Source organism: Aulonocara sp. 'chitande type north' Nkhata Bay, linkage group LG3, assembly GCF_057382095.1.
Source record: "Aulonocara sp. 'chitande type north' Nkhata Bay isolate Kocher_YH1m ecotype deep benthic linkage group LG3, A_spYH_male_GT1.1, whole genome shotgun sequence".
NCBI lineage: Eukaryota > Metazoa > Chordata > Actinopteri > Cichliformes > Cichlidae > Aulonocara > Aulonocara sp. 'chitande type north' Nkhata Bay.
The window spans coordinates 59476528-59504305 of record NC_141346.1 but is presented as its reverse complement, the minus strand read 5'-3'; the positions used below and the strand labels follow the sequence as shown (position 1 = coordinate 59504305).

At 52.7% G+C, this 27778-nt stretch overlaps 3 protein-coding genes and 1 long non-coding RNA gene across 4 annotated transcripts in view; all 4 read right to left on the bottom strand.

Annotated features, from left to right (window-relative positions):
- LOC147336347 (uncharacterized) overlaps positions 1–27778 on the bottom strand; it is a 397968-nt gene that overhangs the window by 328138 nt on the left and 42052 nt on the right. The window lies entirely within an intron of this gene.
- Positions 200–3805, bottom strand: LOC147336353 (uncharacterized). The gene has a single exon (XM_086287024.1). The coding sequence runs from the start codon at positions 3803–3805 to the stop codon at positions 200–202; it is 3606 nt and encodes a 1201-aa protein (XP_086143150.1).
- Positions 9467–11783, bottom strand: LOC147336352 (uncharacterized). The gene is made up of 2 exons (XM_086287076.1): positions 11448–11783; positions 9467–10566 (listed from the first exon to the last, which is right to left on the bottom strand). Exons 1-2 carry the CDS (start codon positions 11766–11768, stop codon positions 9733–9735), a joined length of 1155 nt encoding a protein of 384 aa, XP_086143202.1. The 5' UTR covers positions 11769–11783; the 3' UTR covers positions 9467–9732.
- Positions 15520–21447, bottom strand: LOC147336351 (uncharacterized). The gene has a single exon (XM_086287781.1). It carries the CDS (start codon positions 21445–21447, stop codon positions 15520–15522), a length of 5928 nt encoding a protein of 1975 aa, XP_086143907.1.

Genomic DNA, 27778 nt, shown 5'->3' with positions numbered 1-27778 from the left:
GGCTCTATCGCAGTCGGCGTCGTCGACATCATCGACAACAACAACATCATCATCGTCGTCATCAGATCTGGTCAGCGTGATCCTAAAGTCATCTGTGACATACAGACACTGCAATACACTGTTTACGGCGCAGTGAGACCCAACGTTGATCAGCCCTCTCATGTTGTTTATCCTGCGTGCTGCGCGCGGCAGACAATGCTCAATAGTCCGTCGTACAGTAAAGTGGCACACCCCTAAACAGTTCGTCCAGTGTCTTGATTGCTCCTTTGGTAGTCTCCTTTGCATCAATATGCACTAGTAGTATAATTATCTTGAAGTGATACGAGCTGAAGTTTGACAGGGGAGTCAACGTGACATGTTTTGTGATTTTCATAACGGGAGCCCAATCCAATAGCGCTGCCCTGTCGTGAGTGTACAGGCATAGTAGATCGAGGGACTCAAACATATCTCGCCTCAGCTCGTCCAAGCTTGGCACTCCTGAAAGTGCACTAGGTCTTAGTGTGATCTTAGTAAGACCCTGAGTGCAGTCCAGAGTGGTAACTGCGAGCGCGTTATCCCATAGCGCCTTAGCCTTTACTCTCAAGACAATGTTTCGCACAAGGTCTTTGACGAGTCCGCTGTGGTGAAGTGTCGCATCAGCCGCGCCGGGGGCCGAGTCCGGCCGGCACGCGGTCTTAGAAAACCTCGTGAACGGAAGACGGGTCGGGTTTCCGCACACCAGAACCTTAGCTGTACATTTATTCAAGTTGGCCTCGCCGACCCTCGAGCCTACCCAATTTGGTACGTCGGACAAATATTCTCTGAACGTAAAGTGCGTGTGCGCTAGCGATGACACAACGGGCTGAACTCTTGTGATAGCGCTGGCAACATTCCGCTGGCTCAACTCTGTGACCAAACGCTCTATGTCTTGGCTATTTGAACAAGAAGACTGACATTTCTCTAGAAATGGCACAGCGGGAGATCCCGGCTCGTGCTTACTAAGTAGTTCCAAACACACAGATGTAATTCTCCGGCTGTGGGCACCTAGCAACTGTTGATGGTCCGGCTGGGGAAAGTGAGCGCTCAAATAACCCACTATGTCGATCATCACAGCCCCTCGGCCGAGTAGTAGGTGCTCGGTTGCCATGTTCGTAGGTAGCACGTTGTTCTCGGCGGCAGCTTTCAATGTCAAGAGAACTTGCATCAAGCACGGATAAAAGGATTCTCCCTGTTGCAACACCCAGTTGATCATCTTGGTGGATCTGAAGAACTGACCGTATTGAAACACGTATAGCCCATGAGCCTTAGCTTGCTTGTACACAGATTCCCTAGGTCCGGCAAACAATGAGGGATGTTCTTTTGTCAGCCGACATGCTCTTTCCACGACGTCGCGTTGGAAACACGCAACGTCGTCCTCCGTGGGGTTCGTGACAATGACCATGGTGACGTCGGACTCGCCTTTGGTCTGCTTAGTACGAACAAGGCATTTGACGCGACTGGGTTGACTGAGAGACGGCCTAGTCGACTGACGGTTTCCCGCAGCGGCTACATTGTACGCAGCTGGCACCTGTGGGACCAAGGGTGCCCGGGTAAGCGTGTCCTCCGCGGCAACGACACCCGTAGGCGCTCGCCCCCCCGTTTCATCGCTCGGCTGTTGGCCGCTAAGGGCAGCGTCCGCCGTGACATTGTGAAAGCCGGGCACCGCACCCGGCTGCGCGGCGGCCTGTGTTCGTTTTGCACACGGACGAAACGCCCCTACGCGGTCGGCATCTGCAGCACAGAGCGTCCCCAGAGTACTTTCCAGCGATTCGCCAGCTCTACGCTTTTCGGAGCATGCCTTTCTGACACAATCGGACAGCGCTGTTTCTTTTTCTCTATACCACGGACTGGGTTGTAAATCCGGCGATAAGCGTATCAAGTCTATGCCGTAGTACCTTTTGCTCGTGTGTGTATACACCCCAAGCTTCTTTTCTTGCACTAGTATGCGGAACTGGTCGGGGACACAGTCGTTTGCTACGATGGCATCCGTCGCTCTGTACTGGCCGACCTGCATATTACTGGGGATTACGTGAACCGGCGAGGTGGCGTGTGATACGTCATCGTTCAAATACGTGTAACGGTTCAATTTCAACAACTCGCCGGGCGTGCTACGTTCTTGGGGAAACAAGGTGATGCAAAGCACGCCTATGTTAACGAAAGCTTTGTCTCGAATATTGCGGCCCATTTCACCCAGCGTACGCCCAATGGTTGCGGTGGTGGGCCTAGAGTGTCCGTACTTGCCGTACAGCGTCGCGCCGTCGTACGCTTTCATGTAGTTGCTTTGAAATGCAGTCGTGGGGTCTGAAGGCGTGTACACGCCGACGAGTTTAGAGAGGCTATCCCCGTAGGTCTTCTTACAGAATTCGGACGGCGTCTGAGCACGCCTGTATTCTATCAACGGGGATCCCGTGTACAGTTCCCACATGACACAATACCAGCTGAACACATCGCTGGCCGTGGTGGAATTTAGGCACCAAAGCACTTCGGGGGCCGTGTGCACTCGATTGCCCCGTTGCTGGTCTGGAGTCGAGTAGTTGCAGGCTGTGCCGAAGTCGCTGATCTTAAACGACAGCTCCACCGGTTTTCTATTGGGTTGATGGCACACGAGGATATTTCTGTACGTCAGGTCTCGGTGTTGAACATGTCTCGCGTGTAGGTACTCCAGTCCTCTCAATGTATCCAATTCCACAATGGGTATCAGCGCCAGGTGCACGGCGCTGTCGGTGGAGGTGCTCGATTCGGGCCTCTGCAGGTTGTTCATCCTGGCCATGAATTCCTGTAAGGAGAATAGGGCTCTCTCCATCACGATCACGGCCCTGCCGCCTAACGGATACTGCGGTATGTCGCACCAATATCCTCCAAAGGTACGTAGTATGTTTGGGTGCTTCATCGAAACGCCTATGGCGATTTCTTCCACTTGAGTGGCGATGTGCGCGTATCGGTAAAACTGATCCTCTATAAACGGCAGGCTCCAGTCTGCCATTTCTGGGAACATGTTAACTTTTGCAACTTGCACGTTGGAGGTTTCCACGATGATGCCGAACCCGCCTCGGCCCAACAGCATACTGGGATCTTGCATTGACTGCTGAATGTCAATGGAACACTGCAGGTTACTGGGTAGTCCGCTGTACACGGACCAAGGGTTTACCGTAGTAGCTTCACAGTCAGCAACGTCGACGTACTCTCTATGGAAACTGTCTAGCGAGCTGGAGCGCTTTCTTTCTTTCGCGGGTGAACTGTAGCTTTGTGGTCGATGCACGTGGAGTATCGGGTGATCGCCCTGGATCCTCGGATGTATCTGTTGGTATGGTTGCGCGGTGAACGTGGGTAGGAACGAAGTGCGTCTGGTGTTTGTTTTGATCAGCCGGTTTGTATTGTCCAGTAGGTCGCTGACATTCTTAGAGTACGGGGCCGTAATCTTAGGGTTAGTCATGAGAAACACCACCACAGAGTTGTACTTACTGGATATCGCATTTATTATGTACACCAGGAGGTATTTTGTTTGCTTGCTGATTTTAACCTCTTCCTGTACGGCTATCTCCTGTATGGCTAACAGCTGCACATCGCTCCGATCTTCCTCTCGTATATATCTTTCCAGTTCGGCCACCGTGTCGCAACTGGGACCTGGCACGAATCCGCTTCGGCCGGTCTCCGAGACGACAGACAGTATCCCTTGTAGATCATTATAACGAAACGTCCTCACGTGAAACGGACTGTATTTTTCGACCAGATCCAAAAGCAAGTCGCAGTATCGTTTGCCCCTGCCGGAGCGCGCAGGGGCGGCCATTGGCAGAGCTGCGGGTCGGACGTTGAAATACAGCGAATTCAGATTAATCTTCCGTCCTTTCTCTCTCTCTCGACAGGTAAATAAATATGAACTCTCGCAGAGAGATCACGTTTTCGGGTACAGCGACAGCCAACCTGTTTGAGTGTTTGGTGATGAGCGGCTCGCCTGCCACGGGCTACCTGCACGCCGCCTCGTTCAGGGATGTGAGGACACTTCAGATGGGCCTACAGCTTCTAAGGGACATGTGGACAAAGGTAGATGGGTTGTACGTCCCGAAATCCGACTTAGAATCCCTGCATGCGATGGAATATAAGAGCGCTGGATCCCACCCTCCGGATATCCCTCAGTGTATTGCAGTAGACGCGAGGAAACTGGCTAGATATTACATATATCTCCTTTTCCGTTACTGTGTCAGCGCAGCGGAGCACGGTTCGGCTGGCAGAGTTCACAAAGAGCACACGCTGCATCTTACGGACATCCCAACGTCTTGGATGCAATCTGTGACATCCACGAATTTCCCCTCCGCTCCTCCGATGATGATCGCACACCAGAGCGTTCCCGGCGTGCGCCAGCAGCAACAGCCTCAACCTAGTGGAATGACACAGGTGAATAGTACCCATCAACACGAACAGAGGTATACCGCTACACATGCTCAGGAACACTTGACGCTCCGTGATATTACACCGCAACAACATCATCGACACCAGCAACTCTATAACCCCGGCGACGTCCCACTTCGGCATACTCTAGCACACGAACAAACAGCAGCCGAACGTAACAGACAACTCACCTCGACGCACAAGGTCAACCCTGAGATCCCACCAAAGAAGCCCTGTGCTATTGTTGGGAAACGACCCCACGTGCAGCGTCGCTCCGGAGGAGCTTATCGGTCCGCCGCGGAGAGCGATGACGATTAGAGCTCTCTCTACCTCACGCACACACACGCACACACACACACAGAGAGAACAGTATAACAAACACACATACACACACACACACACACATATATATACAGAAGCAGCTCTAATGTCAAACAACTATGGCTTTGCAAGGAAATAAGGTCGAGGTTGGTCGTTTCAGTGAAGGAATGTATGTCAAGTCTGAGCACCACGTACACGAAAGCCTGGCCAGAACATGTGGTGTGTGCATGGACGTCATACTTACCAAACAGAATCCCTCGGAGCGCGTCTTTGCCATCTTACCAAACTGCCAACATTGCTTCTGCCTGCACTGTATACGAACCTGGAGAAGAAAGACAGATGTTGTGTCATACAACGCGGCGAAGGGATGCCCTGAATGTCGGACTGTGTCCTTTTACTTCATACCGTCTAAATGCTGGGTGACAGATCAGGACAAAAAGAACGAGATCATCAGCCTCTACAAGACGAGTATTCTGTCCAAAATAACATGCAAATATTTTCTCAAAGGCAACTGTGTGTTTGGGCCGGACTGTTTCTACAAGCACAGTGCAGGATCGCCCAACAACAGACCACTGTTTTACTAGCGGATCGACACAGCCAGCGCAGAGAAGTGACTGTAGACAGTGTTACACGGCCTGCAAGGGACTGCAAGCGTCCTATTTGGAGATGCTGTGATTCATAATAATACTACTGTGCTTGTCTCTGGGTCGTGCGTTGAGGCTGCGTTTGGTATCTCGATGCCTCCCATTTGTACCTGCTGCATGTATCTACGCGTCTCTGTTTAACAGTCACTATTTTTGATGGTATTGCTGAATAAAATGTATAAAATCTTTTCTTTGTGTATGTGTGAATCATTTGACCCAATGTTTACTCGAACACTAACAAACAGAATCGCACTGCTGTTTAAATGTTGACAATAAAAAACTTTTTATTACGTGCCGCAGTTGGTACAATATCGTCGTACATTTGTTGTCAGTCAAATAACTGTCATATGCACTTGTTACAATATCTTCATACATTAGTTGTCTTGCATTGTACAAGTAAAGTCCAGTCTTCTTCTCAACTCAAGTCTTCGTCTCACACATCGGTGAGACATACTTGGTTCACGAAGTTTCACTGGGGCTCCCAGTCTGGCTTTGACAGGAACCCGAGTCCCCTTCGAGGTGTACTGCTTATTCCTGCGTGGCGTATAGTACATATTCACAGCTTCAAACTCGTACGACAGGTTTCTGCGAATACGGTCCTTGCCGCCCGCACGCTTCAAATCGGACCGGTCTCGACGTCTCAGCCCGAGACGACTTTTAACCGGAGCTCTGGGTGGCACTGGCGACACGGCAAGCTGCGCCATGGGTGAAACGACCCCTTCTGTGGGATAGCCCCCTGTCTCTTGAGCCAGTGCAGACGTAGTCTCAATGCAGGTAGCCTCAGTCGTCAGGCCCTGGACTTTGTTCCACGCTTGCAAAGAGTTCTCGTGCGTTGTATCCATAAGTCGTTTTGAATACAACACGCTTCTAAGTTGGTTACACAATCTTTGATGGCGATCGGCAAATTCTTCACCGTATTGATGCAGAGCGTGGTGACGCGTCATGCCCAAGAAGGTCGCGAAAGACGTGTTTTTAAACCGATCGCACAAATGTCCAAGGTTCCAGATGGTCAGGTAATGGTGCACAGCCATAGCTTGTGTACGAGGTGTAACTCGAGAAGCTGTGTTGGATGAGACTTTGTTTCTTGGGTGGATTGTCTTATACTCCGGGTCGGCCGGGTAATGTAGCCAGGTCGGCCGAGTAATGTAGCCAGGTCGGCCGGGTAATGTAGCTATGGACCCCCCCTCCCCCCAGTGTGTTTGTGAGAATAAGGGGGTACGTCGACCGACTGACACAGAACACAGTGATCGTGGGAGCACAAAAAACACATAATACTGTTTATTTCCAAATAGTATGCGTTAAACACATGATACAGAATGAATGGTGATAACACAATTGTCATACTTTCAAGCAAGCTGCTCCTGTAGCAAGCCTATATTATGTTACATTTGCAAAAACATTAGACCGCCAGGATGAACGCCAACATGCTCAGGGAGGCTATCACAACGGAGCCTCGTGTGGATAGCGTAGAACGCGAATATGCACCATCTCCGTGCATTGTGGTCTCGCCGTGTGCTGCGGTCGTGGTGTCGAAATACCACGGGATCTCTGTTGAGACCGTGAGCTCTTCGTCCATTGTGGACTCGCCGTGTTCTGTGACTGTGAGGACGATAAGGCATTCAAGCTCTGTGGGGTCTCTGGATTCACCTGTCCGAACCGTACACGAGTACAACCCTGTGTCAGCCACACTGACGTTCCTTACAATCACAGAAACGTTTCCGTTGTTCATGGATGGGTCCATCAGCCGCACTCTGCCGTGGAAGTCTGCGTGTTGCTTGGTCTCCTTTGCGTGTTGCTTGGTCTCATTTAAACGCTTATTCCAAACGTGAAACACGTATCTGTCATCGGTGTATCCTTCCTTCGTCCACAATGCGATCAGGTTGTCGTTGGTACGCCTCAGACTCTCACAGTGAAGAGCGACATCTTGTCCGCTCGTCGCGCTTACGTTTTTGGGATCTGATGGCAAGAAAAAAAAACATTCGAGTAGACTCTCACAGTGAAGAGCGACATCTTGTCCGCTCGTCGCGCTTACGTTTTTGGGATCTGATGGCAAGAAAAAAAAAACATTCGAGTAGTCACACAGCGGGGTACGATCGAAAGGTGTTACTTTGGGCGTGCAATGGACAGTGTTCACGTAAAGCAAAGGCAAGAGTGTGCAATGCAGGCCATTAAACGTTGCAAGTGACTACATACCTGTTGTGTTGAGAGCCGTAGCTAGGGACAAGGCGCACAGCAACATCCAAAAGCACGAAAGGCATAACGTTGCCATATCGTTCGCTGTCGATTCACCGAGGTTATTGTTAACGTGTGATACTTGTGGCTCCTATTACTGTCTGTGCCGTTCGGACTATATGAGTCTTAATAAAATACTCCCCCCCTCCCCTCCCCAACCCCGACCTAGGTAGTTCGGATCCCCGACCTAGGTGAGTCGGATCCCCGACCTACAGTCAGACACACAAGCAAAAAAAAAAACAAAACAAAAAAAAACCACACAACAAGACCGACCGATGTGCTCAACGAGCGTTTTATTTCGATGTGACATATGAATTAGGCAGTGTGGTTCCTATACTCTACAACAACAAAAGGTTCACACAGTCTATCGTTCACCTGTAATACACTTCGCCCTACACACGGACCATTTCGCCCCCTTGTTGTAACTCTTCTCTGGTGTGACACAACAAAAGGAAAGCATTGCGGACTCGCTGTGTCCTGCGGTTGGTGATAACACAATTGCCATACTTTCAAGCAAGCTGCTCCTGTAGCAAGCCTATATTATGTTACATTTGCAAAAACATTAGACCGCCAGGATGAACGCCAACATGCTCAGGGAGGCTATCACAACGGAGCCTCGTGTGGATAGCGTAGAACGCGAATATGCACCATCTCCGTGCATTGCGGACTCGCTGTGTCCTGCGGTTGTGGGGATGACATGACGCGGGATCTCTGTGCGTTCTCCGTGCATTGTGGACTCGCCGTGTCCTTCGGTCGTGGGGTCGAAATGGCACGGGATCTCTGTTGAGACCGTGAGCTCTCCGTGCATTGTGGACTCGCCGTGTCCTTCGGTCGTGGGGTCGAAATGGCGCGGGATCTCTGTTGAGACCGTGAGCTCTCCGTGCATTGTGGACTCGCCGTGTCCTTCGGTCGTGGGGTCGAAATGGCGCGGGATCTCTGTTGAGACCGTGAGCTCTCCGTGCATTGTGGACTCGCCGTGTCCTTCGGTCGTGGGGTCGAAATTGCGCGGGATCTCTGTTGAGACCGTGAGCTCTCCGTGCATTGCGGACACGCCGTGTGCTGCTGTTGTGGGCATGACATGACGCGGGATCTCTGTTGAGACCGTGAGCTCTCCGTGCATTGTGGACTCGCCGTGTCCTTCGGTCGTGGGGTCGAAATGGAGCGGGATCTCTGTTGAGATCGTGAGCTCTTCATCCATTGCGGACTCGCCGTGTTCTGTGACTGTGAGGGTGACAAGGCATTCAAGCTCTGTGGGGTCTCTGAGTTCACCTGTCAGAACCATACACGAGTACAACCCTGTGTCAGCCACACTGACGTTCCTTACAATCACAGAAACGTTTCCGTTGTTCATGGATGGGTCCATCAGCCGCACTCTGCCGTGGAAGTCTGCGTGTTGATTGGTCTCCCTTAAACGCTTATTCCAAACGTGAAACACGTAACTGTCAGCGGCGTGTCCTTCCTTTGTCCACAATGCGATCAGGTTGCCGTTGGTACGCCTCAGACCCTCACAGTGAAGAGCGACATCTTGTCCGCTCGTCGCGCTTACGTGTTTGGGATCTGATGGCAAGAAAAAACATTTGAGTAGTCACACAGCGGGGTACGATCGAAAGGTGACAACCTTACTTTTGGCGTGCAATGGACAGCGTTCAAGCAAAGCAAAGGCAAGAGTGTGCAATACAGGCCATTGCACTTAAACATTGCAAGTGACTACATACCTCTTGTAATGAGAGCCGTAGCTAGGGACAAGGCGCACAGTAACATCGCAACACGGCAAAAACACGAAAGGCGTAACGTTGTCATATCGTTCGCTGTCGATTCACCGAGGTTATTGTTAACGTGTGATACTTGTGGCTCCTATTACTGTCTTTGCCGTTCGGAATATATGAGTCTTAATAAAATACTCCCCCTCCCCTCCCCAACCCCGACCTAGGTAGTTCGGGGTTGGGGTAGTTCGGATCCCCGACCTACAGTCAGACACACAAGCAAAAAAAAAAAACAAACAAAAAACAAACAAACCACACAACAAGACCGACCGATGTGCTCAACGAGCGTTTTATTTCGATGTGACATATGAATTAGGCAGTGTGGTTCCTATACTCTACAACAACAAAAGGTTCACACAGTCTATCGTTCACCTGTAATACACTTCGCCCTGCACACGGACCATTTCGCCCCCTTGTTGTAACTCTTCTCTGGTGTGACACAACAAAAGGAAAGCTGAAATCATGTCGTCTCTGGTGTACTGACCGTCCACGGACCTTTTTCCGCCCGTGCTCACGACATCCAAGCCCTTCTGTGATTTTGTTATGGTGACCATGGACATTTCCTCTCTCAGTTTACCCAGTAGCAACTTGCCCTGCTCCGCGTGCATTTTGTCCGTCAACCTGTGATCCGGTAACGATATCACATCGTGCGACTCCAGCACGCTCGAGGTGATAGCTGTGGGGAGATTGCCACCCCTGCGAGATCGCTTGTACATGCCCACGTTCATAGTCGAACCCATTCGGTTGCTGGAACCGGCACCCTTGGTGTAGCCCATAGTCATTTCTACAGCGTTGGTCTTCTTCGTGGCCTCGGAAAGCACGGCCCAGCCTAGAGACATCACGGTGTCGCAGTAACAAAGCGCACCCTTGCATATGCCGGAGACCGCGCTGAGCACCATGTCGAGTTTGGTCTTGGCGCTGACGTGTTTCCCGAGCATGTATTTGTTGTTGACGTGAGACCATTTGCTGTAGAATTTGATCAAAGACCCCGAACCCAACAGCGATTGTTCCATCAGGTTCTTCACGTCCACGAGTGCGTTGACGTACGTGTTTTGTTCGAATACTATAACCACAGGAACTTCCTTCCACATGACTCTGGGCATGAGCACCTTCAATAGCCTGACGTGAGCGCACAGCAGAGCCGAGTACACGCGAGTCACTTGATCCAGGTCCGCTATTTCCAACTCCTCTAAGCCCACCACCTGTAAGGGCAAAGAAAAAAAAAGAAAAGGACATCGACACACACACATCATTGTCGGTCTGAGTAGATTGCGGACACACAATGTTTTGCGATACGTGTGAGATGTGCAGAAGAGACATCCGCCAGTTGCTCGCTGCTCCGTGGGACTATGTGATATCGCACTACGAATTCATGATCGTGTTCACCGCCTACCGCCGCAACATGACGTTCTACTCTAACATGGACTTGGGACAACTTAAGACCATGTATGCTCAACTGGTCTCGTACTCCCCTGCCAGGATCCTAGTGATCGACAAATTGGCGTCTACGTACAAGGCGCAGCACCGTCACGCCGCGGAGCTCGTCAGGCCCACCGTGCCTTGTACGCTGTCGGACGTTATAACCCTGGCGTTGGGCAACAGAGTGCCTAAGCGGTTCGTGCACGTTTGCATAGCCCAATGTAATTTTCTCAGTTACGACAATATGACATTGGCGTCTTTCGCGTCCGTAGAAGGCATCCGCGGCGGTGCTCTGAGATACATGGCTGTGTTACAAAGTCAGGGAGAGCGGGGGCGACGCGATCTGCACGTAATCATTTCCACCGCCATCACGGGGTGGATGATGAGATTGGCAGGTTTAGAGTGTACGTGCGGAACGTGGGCTCAGGTGATGGACATGGTGTCGTGCTCTACTGCGGATACCGAAACCTCGCTGACGTTACAATCGGAGGCCAGGGTGACCGCTTACATTTGTACACTGCTAGACCTCCACGCGGACGACTTGCCTCAGGGCGACACACAGGGAGACTCGCGACGACGACAACAACAACGGGCTAAGGTGGATTACGACTACGTGTTCGACGAACTGCTCGTGTCGGGCTTGTCAGCAGACGACCGCACTCACCGCCAATTGTCCGCCGCTTAGCTCCACGGCACAGCACACTCCGGCGCAGGACTTGGAGCCTCCGCCGAACGTGGGGTCCATGCATATGTAGGCCCTGGCCACGCTACTCTGGACCATGCGTTCCAACTCCACGCAGTTGCTGGATAGGAACTTGTTTATGATACAAGCCTCGAATGGAGTAGTCGTGTCGCTCTTGGTGTCCGAAGAGGACGTGCTGCTGCTACCCGTCACCTCGCTCTCGAAGCCCCTAGGCACAATTATGTTCATCAGTTGCTTCAGATGGCTGTCTACGGAAATGTGCTGTGGACAGTAGATTCCCATGCAAACGCAGGTGGAGTCCGGGTCCCTGGCGTGGTGTTTACATTTGAAGCTCTGCGATACAACGTGATAGGCGGGTTCCCCGTCGTCCCCTCGGATGTCTGCTACTTTATTCAACCAAGGGGTGTTGTTGACGTGACTGGTGATGTGCACTTGTTTACGTCCCCTGAACGCTATATTGGGGAGAACGGCTAGTAGCACTTTGGAGCTGACGAATCCCACCTCGTCTACCAAGATCAGATCGGCGCTCTGGCCCCTACTCGCCTGTAACGAAAGCACAAAAACACACGGACAAAGTGCGATCAGAACCAACTGCGCGTCATCTCAATCGCGGCGAACGTGCATGCAACGGTCACAGAGGAATCGTGACACAAGACAGGAAAAAGGACAGGAAAAGAAGGACAGACACACAGAAGACGGCGATGGGATCGAGGGATCCGGGTGCGAATCTCCTACCTATGGGGTTAATAGACGATCCCCAGTGGGTGAGCTATTGCGTCGAAAACGCATGCACGTTCAGCAGCAGCGAGGCCCTAGGACACGTGTGTCACGATCACTGTAGTAGACACGTGTGCTCCGGCCCGGGGTGTACCTTGGTGCGCGACATGGTGGACTGGACGAAACGTAAGAGGTTGCCTCCGCCAGAGTGCCCCGTCGAACAACTGCTGGTGTTCCGCAAACCGCAAGTGGAATTCAGAGCCTCGTACCACATGCCGTCCAGGGACCTCAGCCTGGAATTGGGATACGGAGGCCTGGAGTACACGTCCGGACAGAACACAGCGCCGCCTCGTAACACGGACCTGAACCAGATGATTTTGACGGCTTCGTTGCCGGTGACGGTGGCGCTTTTCGCCACGCTATTGACCCGGGAGTTTTCCGACGAGTACCGCCATGTACATTACGATAGAGGGTCAACCAGCACCTCTATCGGAGTGTTGTGCTCGCCCTGGATGGCCATTACCCTGTCCCTTGCCAAAGAGGTAGCATTTAGGTCTGCCTTTCCGCTGAGGTGCTCGAGGGAACATCTGAGCGTAATTCGCGACGCGGCGTTCGGCAACGCCGTGGCCGTGTCGACTCTCTTCGATTGCAAAGAGGGTAAAATCAACCGGTTCATGAGAAAACTGGCCGGCAAATACAATGACAAGCACGCAAGTCGCACCGGGTTCTACACGATGGTGGCCATGGTCTCCCTCTGCCTTTTCCCGTATTTAAAGCATCGTGTATTGGGTACTATGTTCGACAACAGAAATCTGGTGATCATGTTCTTTGACAAAACTACAACTAAGCACAATCAGTGGTCCACTTTATCCACGCACGTGCATCGTCACGCCAACGACGTGGCGTTCGCCAAGAGAGTGCATCTGACGAACCCGGACAAGCGAAAGAGGCTACCTACCGCGGTCAGCGCGATCTTGGATACGTACATTTCAAACGCAGTATTACAGCAAGAGATGGACGACAGAGACCTCGCAGATGGCGGACAATGCAACGACCCACGCTCACAGCACACGGAGGAGACCGCGGAGAAAGGATCCGTCTCCGACCGTGCTACCGAGCGGCAAACCAAAAGGCTCTCGTCGAGAAAACGAAAAGGCCCGTGTTACGGAGGATACTACGAGGACGAGGGCGAGCGAGTTGGACAGAAAGTGACAGTTACGCGTCGGATGCTCGACCTACACACGCCGTGTTAGAGTTCACGCCGTATGTTATGTAATGTCATGTTACGTTATGATGTTTACCCGATGTGTGAGCGAGTGAGCAAAAAAAAAACAAAAAAAAATAAAGCATCGTGTCATGAACACAGACTGGTGTCTTTTACTTTCTTTGTTGTCTTTATTGTCATCACCATTAGATTCATATACATGTTCATATACATGTTATACAGTACAACAAACAACAATTCCACCCTTAGACATGCACACAGTATGTATACATATTGGGGTGGTATGCACAACGGCAAAATCCGTGGGGCTCACGGGCCGCATCGGCCCGTCCTCTTCTTTGGCCGTCTTCTAGGCGTTTTGGCAGCCGACACCGGCCTTTTCCACTTCACGGTGTTTTTCATTCGCTCGGTCGAAGGTTTGCGCCTCCGTCTCGACTGTCTCGATTCTTCGTACTCGCGCCTAAGGTCTTCGATGTGAACGGCGTGGTCTTCCGCCAGCGCCGCGTTGTGTTTCTCCAACACGTCTCGTTTCCATCTCATGTTCACCAAAACGGTCAGAGGCATGTAGCCGCATTGAACGAGTGTATCGTAACAATGTTCGGGTTCTGACATCGATATCTTGTCAACAAAGTCTTTCTTTAGCGCAATCCCGCAACGCAAGCAGTTCCAGAATGCGTGAGAAGGGCATGTAGGCCGAGGCCCAGGGCACTGAGCGTCGATCGCCTGCTGCTGCGGCCGGCGTTCCGCCGGACACTCTAATCCCGACGTGGTCTTGGTCGAACACGTAGATTCCGTCGGCGTCCATCTCGTCGGGCGAGTCCCCCATGCGCACGTGTCCATGGTCCAGCTGACGAAGCGTGCAATACGCCGCGATGTGCGAGAATAACCAGATCAGAGCCGACACCTTTCTGTTATAGTTTGTAGGATTTAGCGTTTTTCGCAATTGCAACTCCAGGGCCGCGTCCAGGGTCGACTCGACCATGAGCGAGCGCTTCACCGATAGCACGTTCTTCACCAGCATCGAGGCGCTTTCCACGGGAAAGCCGGACGCCGTCAGGTGTTTGAATAGCACGACTCTGTCGGCCACGCATCCGTACCTGGGGTTGTATCTACGCAGGGGTCCTATCATCGCCATGCACACGTACGACAGTAGCTTGTCGTTGTTGCCGGTCGTCGAGATGGACTTTAGATTCATGCGGAGGTCCTCCGTTTTCACGGACACCGCGGTCCTGTCCACGGGTGTCAGTGCGTAGTGGTCCGAGAGCAGCTGCGCTCTCTGTCTGCTTCTGTTCAGCGAGCCGTAAAACCTGTACAGCGACGCGATGGGATAGGCGCTCAGATACCGAGGCGTCTCGAGTTCCCGGAGAGTTCGAGTGTGCAAGCAAAGCTGATGGAATATTTCTTTGCCCATCGTCTTCTGTTTAATCGTTTCGTCTCGTCTCTTAAGCATCGCTATCTGCTCGACGAACTTGCCCGGGTTCGCGACGCGCTCGCCCTCATTCGTCTCGTCGGCTCCCTGATTTATGAACATGGTTCTACGAGGTCCCAGGCGGCACATTTCGCCGTTTCCGTCGATGTGAAAATTCACGTTCGCTTGTCGCGCCTCGTCCCGCGCGTAAGGTATGTGTTCGTGTCTGAGCGTGAAGTGACAACAGGAAATCTGCCTCCTGACTTGCTCCCACGAGTCCATCGTGATCTCGGTTTCAAAATAGCACTCGGGGCACTCTTTGGTGTCCACCGACAGTTCTGGCATGAACGGATACCGTAGCATTATTATGAAAAAGCCCTGTAACAGGTCCAGCGTTGCCACGGTCTCCTCTATAGAGCAAGTCACAAAGTCCCGCAGTAAAGCTCTGTAGACGTCCACGGCCGCCGACAACGTGATCGGTTGAGCTTGATTCGACAGCATGAAGTGAGATCTCTCTAGCGCTTGGATCGTAAGCCACAGCGTGTACTCGCCGACTTGTTTATCCGTCGGTTGCTCCGGAGTACGCGCGGAGGACTTGGGTTCGCTGTAGGACGAGGTGAAATCTATCAGCCTGGGGTCGATCGTTCCCGTTATTCTGCCTCGACAGGCCATGTCGTAAAGCTCTAGCGTGGTCGACGGAGCGTTCGAAGCGCACACTCTATCGCCCCCGGAGCCAACTTGTCCGCTATCGACAGTTTCCTCTCCCACTCGGCGAGACACAAACTCAGGCCCATCCATCTCGGGTCTCGCGAACTCGTAGGGTGTTTCACGTCACCTCGTTTGGCGAGATGCGGCCAATGTTGCATCAGTTTGCTGTACAGAGACACGCCGACACGGCATAGGAAATCCGTGGGGCACGGACAGTTGCTGAACCTTGCCGTTATAGCCCTACTAGGGAGAGCCACGTTTCTGAATTCAGTCTCTAGCGTTTCGGGTAGCCGCTTGAAGGAGTATGCCGCAATTATTCCCCTTCGCTTAATACGAGGCGTTGTCACCACGACGACACGGTTAATGTCTCTGGCGATTGCTAGGGCTTGCTCGCGACCTCCCGGCGTAACAACTGCGACGGTTCTGCACGGGGTGCGGGCCATTGGTGTTATGTGATGGGATACCGCCACGGCGCACAGGGCTAGATTCAGCACATTGTCAGCCGCGGCATCCGAGTGCGCGATCCCACTCTCCTTCGCAAACACCGGCGTTAGCCCGCATCCGTACATCAGAACGGTGTACAAGTCGCAGGTGAGAGATCTGTAGTTGTACGGCTTGTAGAACTTGATCAACTTCCCGTCCTCCTGCAACTGCACTACTCCGGCGTAATCCTTGTTGTGGACGGGGTCGAAGAACACGTGTCCCTCGGTGGCAGGGGTAGCGTATGTAAACTCGATGGCAATGTGAGAATTGAGTACCAGCACACCAGCTGCAGCCTCGTCGTACCACTCGCAGCCCAACGTCACCGAATCCGAGTCCTCGGGTCTCGGGTCTGCCCGAGGGCGACCGTCGGAGTCCTCGCTTTCACACGATTCGCCTTCGCTGACCGAAGAGCGCTCAGTCGTTCTCGCGAAAGATCTTTTGTGATCTACCGAATACCAAAACCTAGCTTTTTTGGGGACGAGCATGCCGTCCGAGGCGCACCGTTGCCACCTGTGTATTTGCGTCTCGTACTGAGAATGGACAGCGCCGGCGTCGCGAACGGGAACCTGCGTGGGCTCATCGAGCCCAGACTCCCATCTGTATTTCAACTGAGATACTTTGAAACAAAAAGCCGACGGGTTGGTCTTAGACCAGGGTATAGGTCTGGCCCACAGTTCAGGTCCCCGTATCCCCTTAGGCACATTGTGGAATTCACAAAAACGCTTCAGTGAACGATCGCAGTAAATGTACACTCGGTCCAAGTCGTCGCCGGTTTCGGCGCCGTGCGATGCGTTGTCACAGTAGAGAGTCTCGACAGCTACATGCAGTCCGGCTTCTCTCTGTTGCCGTGAGAGCTGTACGCTTTTGCGATCCGCGTGCAACACTAGGTTACCGAAGCTGTTCACCCTCTCGGTTGCCACACCGATAGCGAGCATCGCTTTCACGTCCGATCTCTCGGCGCACTGAGACGTACAAGATACGATGTAACTGCTTCTGCTGGACTTCAAAACATCCACCGCCGCGGGGAGGGTATGCGTCCACGGCTTGGTGTCACGCTCGGCTTCTGGTGTAAACACGGTCACGTTACGGGACCTAAACGGCCCCGCGGCTCTGGCGAACCAAGCCACAGAGCGTTGAATGTACGCGTAAACTCCCTGGCGAAAGCACCTAATCTCCAGTTCTTCGTGCACGGTCCCGGAAAGCATCACACGAGCCAAAGCGTGAACGAATTCCGCGGCTGAACAAACCTGCGCGTCAGAAAACAGAAGGCTAGACTCGACGGCCGTGTCGCCGGTGCCCAAAGGACGGGCGTACCATTCGTTCGAGTGTACTATCGTTACGAGGTGCGCCGCGGGAACCGTGGATCTTTCGTCGAACGCATCCAGCGCGTGGTTCGATACTGTACAGAGACCCGTGGACCACAGCTTTTCGGCAGGACAGGCCATCACGCGCGAACACAAGATGTCGAAGCCTCGCCACACGAGCGGGTCTTTGAGCCGAGCCATCTCGGAATGTAACTCGATGCGATCCAGCGCGCTGCCCTCGGATTGCAACGCTGCCACTCCGTTGCAAAAACGCTCAGGTGGCGCTCCGCATAGCCATCTGATAGCAGCAACACCTGAGTCCTTAGGTCCTACGCTGACTAGGCTCTGAGATACAGGATACTCGTTTTCCCAGTCGCGTTCCACACCGCCGCGGTCGCGGCGCTTGACAAAAGTCCATTGCGCGCATACGAGCGAAGACCACGCTCTTCGCTCCACACTAGATACCTCCAACGGGTCCCTGTAACCGTTCCGCATGAACATCTCGTCGAGGACGGCGTGTTTAGGCCTACGTCTTATGGGGTCTTGTATGACAGTAGGATCTGGCCAGTCGGGTGTCTCGTTTCTCAGTACGTCCGTCCTGTACTGCGAGCTACTGTCCACTATCACCGCGACCGATTCCAAGTGTTGCACCAAAGGACCCTCGCCTTTGAGGTAGAACAACGGCGACTCCGAGGCGAACGCCACGGTGTGGCCGTCCACAACAGTTATACCCGGGAACCGCTTGACATCTGAGGATTTCGTCGTCAGTCGCAGAAAACGCCACGCGCCCAAGCTAGTGGTGACTTTCCCCGGGAAAGCGTCGACCTGTTCAAATTCAAACACCGGTCCTAGGGTTCTGGAATATGCTGCCCGAAGCAGCTCTTCTTCGTCCCCGCGAGGCAATAGGCCGCAGCCGTTGTAGAATTCCGAGCAGAGCAAAGGCGTCGGGTTGCAACATCTCGCGAGTAGCGTGGCCAATCTGTGATCTTGGGCGCATAGGAAAGCGCCCACCGTGTTGGCTCGCAACATGCGAGAGTTTGTCTCGTCCGTGCCCCTGGTCCATACCGACGCCCCCCTGTGCCTACTCAGGATTATCAGTCTATACGAGGGAAGGCAGTTGACCCTGCAACTCTGAGCCAAATGACTAAGAAGCGCATACACTGGATGAAGCCGGCCTCTACCGTGCACCACGAATTCGTAATCGAGCACGATGTCCCCTACTTTCATGTCGGGCACGCAGGGATGCACCGATCTGTAGAAACACGTCAAACACGCACTGACGTCGAAGTTCCTTTTAGCGCCCGCCGTTTCGGTCACCCTGACGCAGTGCCCGAGTAACACGGCCTCGTCCAAACAGGCCTCGTACGCGCAACCGCACTCGCCCACGGATCTGTCGGCTCGGGCCATCGCGTACCGTCCCGGTTGGGACTTACGGGACAGGTGGAGTTTGTATTCGGCTAGAGGAGACGATAGCAGCTCCTCTTCCTCGATCCTGTCGCGGTCCGAGTCCACGGCGACGTGGATCAAAGGGAAAAACTCACCGTCTCCTATGACGGCTTTCTCCTCGCGCACCCCCGGAGGTTTTCGTCTCTTAGCCGCCACGATCCATGACATCGTCTCTCGTCGACACGCCGACGGATCGTCGCATTCTTCCGTCTCTACGTCAAATAGACATTGTTCGTATTTCGCGTGCGCAGACTTGAATAGGCGTACGAGTCTTTGTTCCTCGTAGCCTCTGGCGGTGTCGCTGCATATAGCTTGTTCGATCCTGGACATCGTCACCTCCGGGCATTCCGATGCGGTCTGTTGCGCCCGCTCGTACGGGGATGACGGGGAATAATTTAGTTGAAAGAAGAAACCCGTTTGCTCCATCAACGGAGCCGGTAGGCCGTCGGCGCGACTCCCGTTGAGTTCGATCACACACAGGTCGTCGCTTAACACCGTGTCTTCACCCAGCCATTTGGGTCTTGGAACGACCCCCTTTGTCCGAGGTATGTGGAGCACAGCTCTCCCGCTCCCGTGCTTCTTGTGAAACACCCCACACGCTCTCAATATCTTTACGTTCAAAAGACCCAATGTGCGTACACCAACGGTCACACGTGCAAAGCACTTGCTGTCATCAACACCATGGCCAAATAACACACAGTGTCCCGTCGGAATCATGTGCGATCCAAATCTCAGCTTTGTTGTTGTCAAAGGCAGAACGCGATCCGACGCTCTGTCCTCATCGCGATCCGTTGCCCCCTGAGCGTGTTCGGCCGTTGTAGTAGTAGTAGTAGTAGTAGTAGTAGTAGTAGTAGTAGCGTCTCCGTTTTCTTTGCCTTCAAAGTACAGTGCTTCTTGTGCGTCGAGCAAACCTTGCTCTATGTCAGGTGCCATTGGTCTTTCGGTACCCGGCATATGCAGTCTCACGGTCGAAACCAAAGGCCTGGGGTTAGCGGATAGCATCTTGCGTAGTTTCATCAAGCTCCCGTGCGATTCCACCCTTAGTTCAAACGTACTGTCGGTAGGCAGGACAAACGAGTCGGATAACGACAGATAAGTCGCCGTGATAACTTTAGCTTCGTCTAACTCTACATTCCAGGCAAAGAGAAGACCAGTCGGAGTGTTTGACAACTCTGTGTTGTCGTTCAGAGTCAGGCCTCTGAACGCAAGAATTGAATACATGATAGCAATGCAACTGGGAATCTCCAATCGTTTCTGGGTTACAATTGACATAGAGCCTGGCAACAGGCACACCGCGTGGTCAAACGCATAACCGCGAAACCCACGGCGTGTTGTTGGTGCTACACGATTGGAAGGTGTAGCTGGGAACACGCGTAGCGTTGCCACTTTAGCCGATGTGCCGTTGGTACACGTGGGAGCGTCACCGCTCATCTGCGCAGTGGATATAGCAAGCGGAGGCACGCCCGTGACTCCTCTGTGTATCACAAACGAAGAGTAATTGCACGAAAACCATTCCGTTACACAACCCTCGGGTACGACAGAATCAGGGCAGTCTGCGGTCCGGTTCGTTTCCAAACAAGTGTCCTTGGGCACGACGATGACAGCGTCTCGTAGTATGTGTCTCAACACTACAACTAGCTCGTTTTCGGCTACGATCGAGAATCCCGCCGGCACCCTGACCATTTCCTCTAAACACATAAGGCCTCTCTGTACACTCGACGCATCCCCACGCCGACATTGATCGACGTGCCCTATGTTTGGCTTAACTAGGGTGTTGTCGGCAGCCCGCAACGGTTGTATGCTTCTCAGGTCCAAATCTCGTACTCCTTCTGGTATGTTGCACCGCAGCGTGAAAGCGCTCCCGAGCTCCGGATCGCCTAGGGCCAAAGCGCACAGTGTCCGAATTGTATCGGTTCGACAAGAGCTGTCAAACACCAAACACACCGACGTGTTCCACGAGGCCACCATCATATACAGACACACGCCGTCTGCGGTGTACACGAACTCAGAATCCATTTCCAATCCACGTATGTCTTTTTCCTTCACTGTGAAATACGCATCCCACGAGATACCGACAGACGGCTCGTGAAGGGACCGATGCGAGCCGTCACATAGGACCAGAGACAAAACCGCTCGATCGGCACGCTTCACAAACGCCGCATTGTCAAACAGGACTGTGCTCTCCTCAAAACGAGCGCATTCTTCACACGATAATTCTCTGGTTTCGTAAGGATCTGCAAAGTTGTGAAGTCGCACAATGCGCCCGCGGTCATCCGCCACGGTGTGGGTGCTGCGGGCCGTTCTCGCTTCGTACAGCAGCAATCCGTCGCTAGAGAGCACGGAGCTAGACGAGCGTATGTGTTTGCTGACATAGTCATCGTAAAATATTTTGCATCTAGTTAGAAACCTCGCCATCCAGATGGGATCTAGCTTAGGGTACACGGTGTTATTTGGTCCAAACAAATGTGACAACTCTTTGTCGACAAGCTGTAGCTTGCCTCGCTTTAGGCACGTGTACACATACGTTATGTATTTATCATGCATACGAGGCGGCCGTTTGTGGGGTCTGCCGTTGTGAATGATCACAGAGTTGTGTTTCCTGTCCTCCGGCAGGTTATCGCTACCATCATGACCGAACCTGGCGTCTCCGCTTCTCTTTGGAAGCGACATGCTGATTTCGACTACTCCGGGTCGCTGCGACCCTTGCTGTCTAGTGCAATTGATGCTGTGTTTCATAAATACAAATTGGCGGTTGAGGAAACTGCAGTGTCAATAACAGACGGACAATCGCCGGAATGCGAAGAGTCTATGACATTTAGCAACCAAGGGTCTGCTCATGATGTTGATGTTGGTGATGATTGTGATTATGATTATGATGACGATGATGATATGAGTTCAGCTGAATCACACGGGCAGCCAAACGCAAGCGGACCGTTTCTCAATTTTGATGACAGCGACAGCGACGTAACCATGACCATCTCGCCATCCGAACTGCATCATCAGCCGGACAAAAGTGTGGATCGGGACGTTGAGATCGCGTGGCAGCCTGCTAAGTGGCCACCAGCCGATTTACATAACACCTCTAGCTACCACAGAGAGCGCAAGTCAAACGACGAAGTAGCGTGCCACCGGTGTAAGGCCTACGATGCTCACTGCAAATCATCGGCTGAAAAGTACAGGAGGACGTTAGACAACTACACGAAAACCGTTTCAGAACTCATGGCGGGTTTCAAGAAAGTCTTGGAGAGATACCCCGAGCTCAAAGTAGACTGTAGCGATGAGCGTCTGTACTACATGGTGCAGGCGGCCTTAGGTCGCAATAACCTAGTTCGAGAAATGGTACGCTTATCCGCGACGAGAGCTGCCTGCTCGCCAAAGTCCTACGGCGAGTCTACGACGGCTGACATCGCCGCGGTACACGATGCCCTGAACATCTGCTACAACGACGCAGATGCGCTCAGGTTGATATTAGACAGATACGCTGATCTGTATGTGCGATACATACAAGTTTGGCGCGAAATGTGCGCGAAGGTGTCCAAAGACATCACGGTGATGGAACTGTTGAATTACACCGAGGGAAGACCCGGTGTTGAACACGGAGAACCCTGGTGTGAAGCCAGAGCGTACATACGCCGCATAATCGACAGGTCGAAGCGCCTGGCGCCGCGCTCTGTGGCTGATTACTGCGCTGAGAAACTGAACGCTCTGAACCTCAAATTGACACGCGTTCCCCGGGACCAGGGTGTTCACAAAGAGGATCTCGAAGTACTGCTGGAAGACATGCGACAGAGACTGGACCTGGATGCGAAACAATGCGCCTCGGATTCTCACATGTCTGACCTGTACTTGGACGTTCGGAGCGACCTCGCTGTACTAGACACGTTAGTTGGTGTGGGATCGCTCTCTGCCAAGACGCTGTTACACGAGAGACATTTGCTTGTGTGTCAGATACGCAAATTGGTGAAAACTCAGGGTTGCGTTCAATTCCACTGACCGAAATGCCGCAGTGGAAACGCGCCCTGTGAGTGGAAGTGCGAGCGGTACTGGAGATCACGTTACCGACATGTACTAATAACCCCTCTGTTGTATATGTGATTGTTTAAGGCAACGATATCATGGACAGTCAGTGTGACTACTTGGTGTTGGATATACCTAAAGGGCCAAAGGAGGATGATGATGATGATGATGTGGATTGTGAAGTATGCAAAGAACCGATACGACAAGGGTTTTACGAATGGAAAGGTGGGGCGATATGCGTGTCGTTGGACCAAGCCACAGCCGGAGCCATGGTACCCTACGTAGATGCGGGGATCAGCGAGCACGCTTCTGGTGAGGCAGTGGCGAAGTCATCCACCACGGCCGTGTGGTACGTGGCGGACAGCACTGTGGTTGAATTGAAAGGGGACATACATCTACAAGACATACCACCCAACGGCACCTGGTTGTCATCGCCCGAGGAATGCTTGCGTTCGATTCTACGGCTACGGGGCGCGTATTTGGCATGCATCGCTCTGCCCGAGCTTAACAGAATGGTGATAGAGCAGAAGAACGACGACGGATTGCTAGGCTTGATTCGCGACTACTTGGCGGACACTGACAATTTATCCTGGGCCGTGGATTTGTTCGGTGCGTTCGCATGCGATGCCATGCTGGCTCCCGTGCTGCATGTGATCTTGCGATCGAGCTGGGTGAAGGAACGCAAGGACACACTGGACACTAACAACGATCTCAAGTTAGGTTGGGCGCAAGAATTCTACGACTACAAATGCGTTGCCAAAGATGCCAGAGGATGCCCGATGTTCACGCATCTGCGTGATTGTGGAGACGCGTGCGGCAACGAGCACACGGCGATCACACGCCTCGTGCTCCGCTCAATGAGACTGTCGGGTTACACGCCTTGGTCCGCTGTGCATGCTGTCCGCGTAGCAGAGGTTGCTATAGCGAAGGTAAAGTGTCGACTGTGCAGAGCTCGTCTTCTGGCCTCCTGTGCGTTTCTAATAGAGTGTGCCGCCGTAGAAGCGTCTGGGGAAGGCGATTGGCTTGTGCGAAACGAAGCCGTGATAGAATTATGTTGGATTCTGTACGGCATAAACTTTGGAGAGTGCCCCGGGTCCGATGATGAAAACTTAAAAAACTGGGCCCTGGCTACGGTGGCGCATTCCGTGGGATACCATGTGTACAAGCCTCGAGAGCAACAGGACGCAGAGGCCCTGGTGGTTATGTTCGCAAATGACCACGTATCTACAAGAGCACGCGAGATGTCCGACGAATCGCCGCTGCCGTCGTCCAGTCAAGCGTACGAACCCGACCACGAGCTCGAGAGTAAAATACGCGCAAACGCTAGATACTCCACTGGCGAGAAGCTGTCGCGTCGCACAGATAAGGTAACGGAAGAGTTATACGCCGACATATCCACTGCAGTGGATGTGATGGACGTGGCTCCGATTGCCATGGAAGCCAGAGCGCAAGACCCGGAGGACGTGACTTTAGCCATTCTGTTGTGTTTCCCCAGAGTCGCGGAAAACGCGATAGATCAACTGACGTTCGAGCCGCCTGGGAGAAAATGCTACACGACGGAGTTGTGGCCCGTGTTTGTGAATTCCACCAGGGCTTGTTACCAGTTATTTAGAGCGCTGGCCATTCCGGTCGCCCCGAGCCCGGCGTACTTACTTGAACTGTTGGCCAGGGGCTGGAGAGGCCTACCCGAACGCACGCTGCAACGGTTCCTGCCCATGACAGCAGGCCCGTGTTGGCACGTGGATCGCAAACACTACGACGTTTACTTCTTAGGTCCACTGGGGAATCTCGTGTCGTTGGGGGTGATGACGGAGAGCGACAGAGGGGCGATCGTCGAAGCGCTTCACCGCGGACTCGTGCCCTGCTTTGCAGGTCGAGGCGATAGCTCGTGCGATCGCCTCTTGAGCTCGACTTTAGCGCTGAGCTTTGCCGCGTGCGGGGTCACGGCGCTGTCTCGGTCTAGCCAGGCCGTCGCCTCGGCTCTTGCGTGCGACTTGGTCTGCGTTACTTCGGGAGGACTGTTATATTTCGCGGCTTGGTATCTCATGGTGTATCTATCGGCTATATACGCTCACCCGACGTTACGGAGCAAGTTGTTACAGTCGGGGTCCGACGCCGACAAGTGCCTGTGTCGCACGTTTGACATTTCCGACGCGGCCGACTCAGTCGTGGAGTACAGGAGCGGGGAAATGTCAAAGGCCACGCGCTTGGTGTTTCGGGACATGCTCGCCGAACACACCCGCCTCAGACTGGTGCAGCTTTACGTGCCCGAGATGCTGACACAGCTGCCTTACGTACGTCGCACGGCCCTGCTACCGGCAACCGTGAAGATGGCTATAGAAAGCAGAGACCGTTGGTTCGCCGAACATCACGGTCGAGCCAGTCGACGCGAGGCCGATGCTACTACGGGGCCTAAGTTCGAGTACCTGGGTAACATAGCGTACGGTCTTCACAGCAGCATTAAGGGCAAACTGAGCGCAGACACAATTAGACCCGTGGCGACGTCGCTGGTGGACGGCACCGTCCGAGACTTTGATTTGTGGTGCGATTCGCTATTCGTGTACAGTAGTAGTACGGACCACGGTGACACAGAAGAATCGCTCCGTGGCACACTGGAGGACGGTGACACTACTTTCACGGATGTTGCAGAATCAGTCGACGAGGGTCTCGTGTCGACACCGGACAAGCCGATCGACGAGACGACAAATTCAAATACAACCACCGGTGAGGAGACTACACGTCAACACGATGTTGACGTCGAGGTGGACATGTTGACAATGGGTGTAGCTAACCTTAGTGTGTCCCAGGGCGTCGTACCAAGACAACACTGTGTATGCAAGGGACTTGTGGTCGACAGCGTCGAGAATCTGGGGTTTGACGAGGAGGACGCGTTCTTGGCGAAGCTGGCCCCTGCGAACAAAGAGGAGTACACAGTAAATGACGATCCCGTGATAAACAATCCCTGCATGACAAACATAGGTCGGACATCATACAGTGTACGGGGGTCCAAGGACCACCACGACGTGAACGCCGACAACATTTATCCATGGTTGATACAAGCGTTATGGGTGCTCACGACTAAACGGTCCCATGTTACTAGCGAGCCCAGGACACCAGAAACGCTCGCAGTTATGGTACATTTGATAGTGAAAAGACTCCCAAGTCAACACAGTACGCTTTCGGTGTGCAACGATATTGTGCAACTGCGTGAAATCTGCGACAGAGAGCGTGAGTTTGTCCCTATAACGGCTATAGTCGGAGGTATGTTTGGGCTGAACATCCAAGTGATCGCGCACGGAAGCGAATACAACGTGTTCAATCCGCACTATGTAAACCGGCCCCACGGTGCGTTGCATTTGACCCAGCGCGGTTGGTGTGTCATCAGCGATCAACCTACACCACGGGGATCGATACCCGTGGGTGACACCTTGAAGGAATATCTTCGCTTGAATGACATTGCAGTGAAACCGGTGAAAAGCGACGGGTACTGTGGATTTCACACCGCTTCGGTGTTATTGGACCGGGGGCTAGAATGTTCATTCGAGGCACGAGATATATTGGTACGAAAAACGGCGGCTCATATCTTTGCGCAAAGAGCGCAGAACCGAGAATTTACAGTGTACCTTAATGACAATAAAGTCGACGGTGAAAACGCTTTGTACACTCTGCTTATGACACCGGAGAGATGGCTTTCGGTGGAAGAAGTACAATTCATCTTATTAGCCCACGGGAAAAACTCTCTGTTCATAACAAAGAACTCATACCCTCTGTACAGCGATGAACATGTTTATTTCCACATTGACAATAATCATTTCCAACCTATTATTAGGGCAACAATGCCCTGAGCGGTCCTTGAATGTACAATAAAAAATAAAACCAAGCACTCGTAGACATACAGCAAATGTAATCTGTGTGTGTATAATAAAGAACCCTTGCCCTATGTACAGAGATGAACATGTTCATTTTCACATTGACAAGAATAAAAATCACTTGTGGATATATATATATATATATATATATATATATATAGCAAATGAAACCCAGTGCAGCAGGGACTAGTTGTGGCACTCATTAAAGCATTAAAGCAAACACACAGGCGTGCACGCGCATAAATTGGCATATACATGTACTGGTCAAAGTGAACAGGGAGACAAATCAGTCGTAATAAACACTGTGAGGCACTCATTAAAGCATTAAAGCAAACACACAGGCGTGCACGCGCATAAATTGGCATTCATATATACATGTACTGGTCAAAGTGAACAGGGAGACAAATCAGTCGTAATAAACACTGTGACGTGTGTTCATATAGTCAACACCGCAGTTCAATGCGTGCACGTAGCTATGATTGCGCTCAGTGTCAGGGACGGGCGATGCGGGTTGGGGAGGTTGCTCTGTTTCGAGGGAAGGTGGTGTTCGTGGTAGCGACACGGCATCTGCTCTCTGGCGGGATGCTCGTGCTTGTGACACGGCTGGGGTCGGTGTAGAAATTGACCTGCGGGGGGCTCTGCTTTTGGATGGTTTTGGCGCAGGAAGCTGTCTTTGAGCAGGAGCGGTTTCGTTGGGCTCACGTGCAGGAATCCTCGTTGTGGTCGAAGAACGACGCCGTGTGGTCAAAGAAGAACGTTGTTTATTTTTCGATGAATGTTGTGGGATCAACGTAGGCAGTGGCAGAGCGTCCGCTGCCTGTACCGGTTCGACTATTATGACCTTGTTCCACTTGACGTACTGATTGTGTATTTGCACATGAAACGGCGCAAACGGTGCAGACCGGCAGGTTGCCGTCGGTACAGTGAAAGGCTGATATGTTTCGCATTCACCCAGGAGAGACAATATGTGCACGTCCCGCACGTCTTGCTGTGTTAACTGCTCATACATACTATAGAAAACCTCTATGTCGCCATCGGGAACGTCGTTTTCGTAATCGTCGGGCAGGTTTTCCCACTGAGGTACAAATCGGTCGAGGTCTAACGTTCTGAGCGTG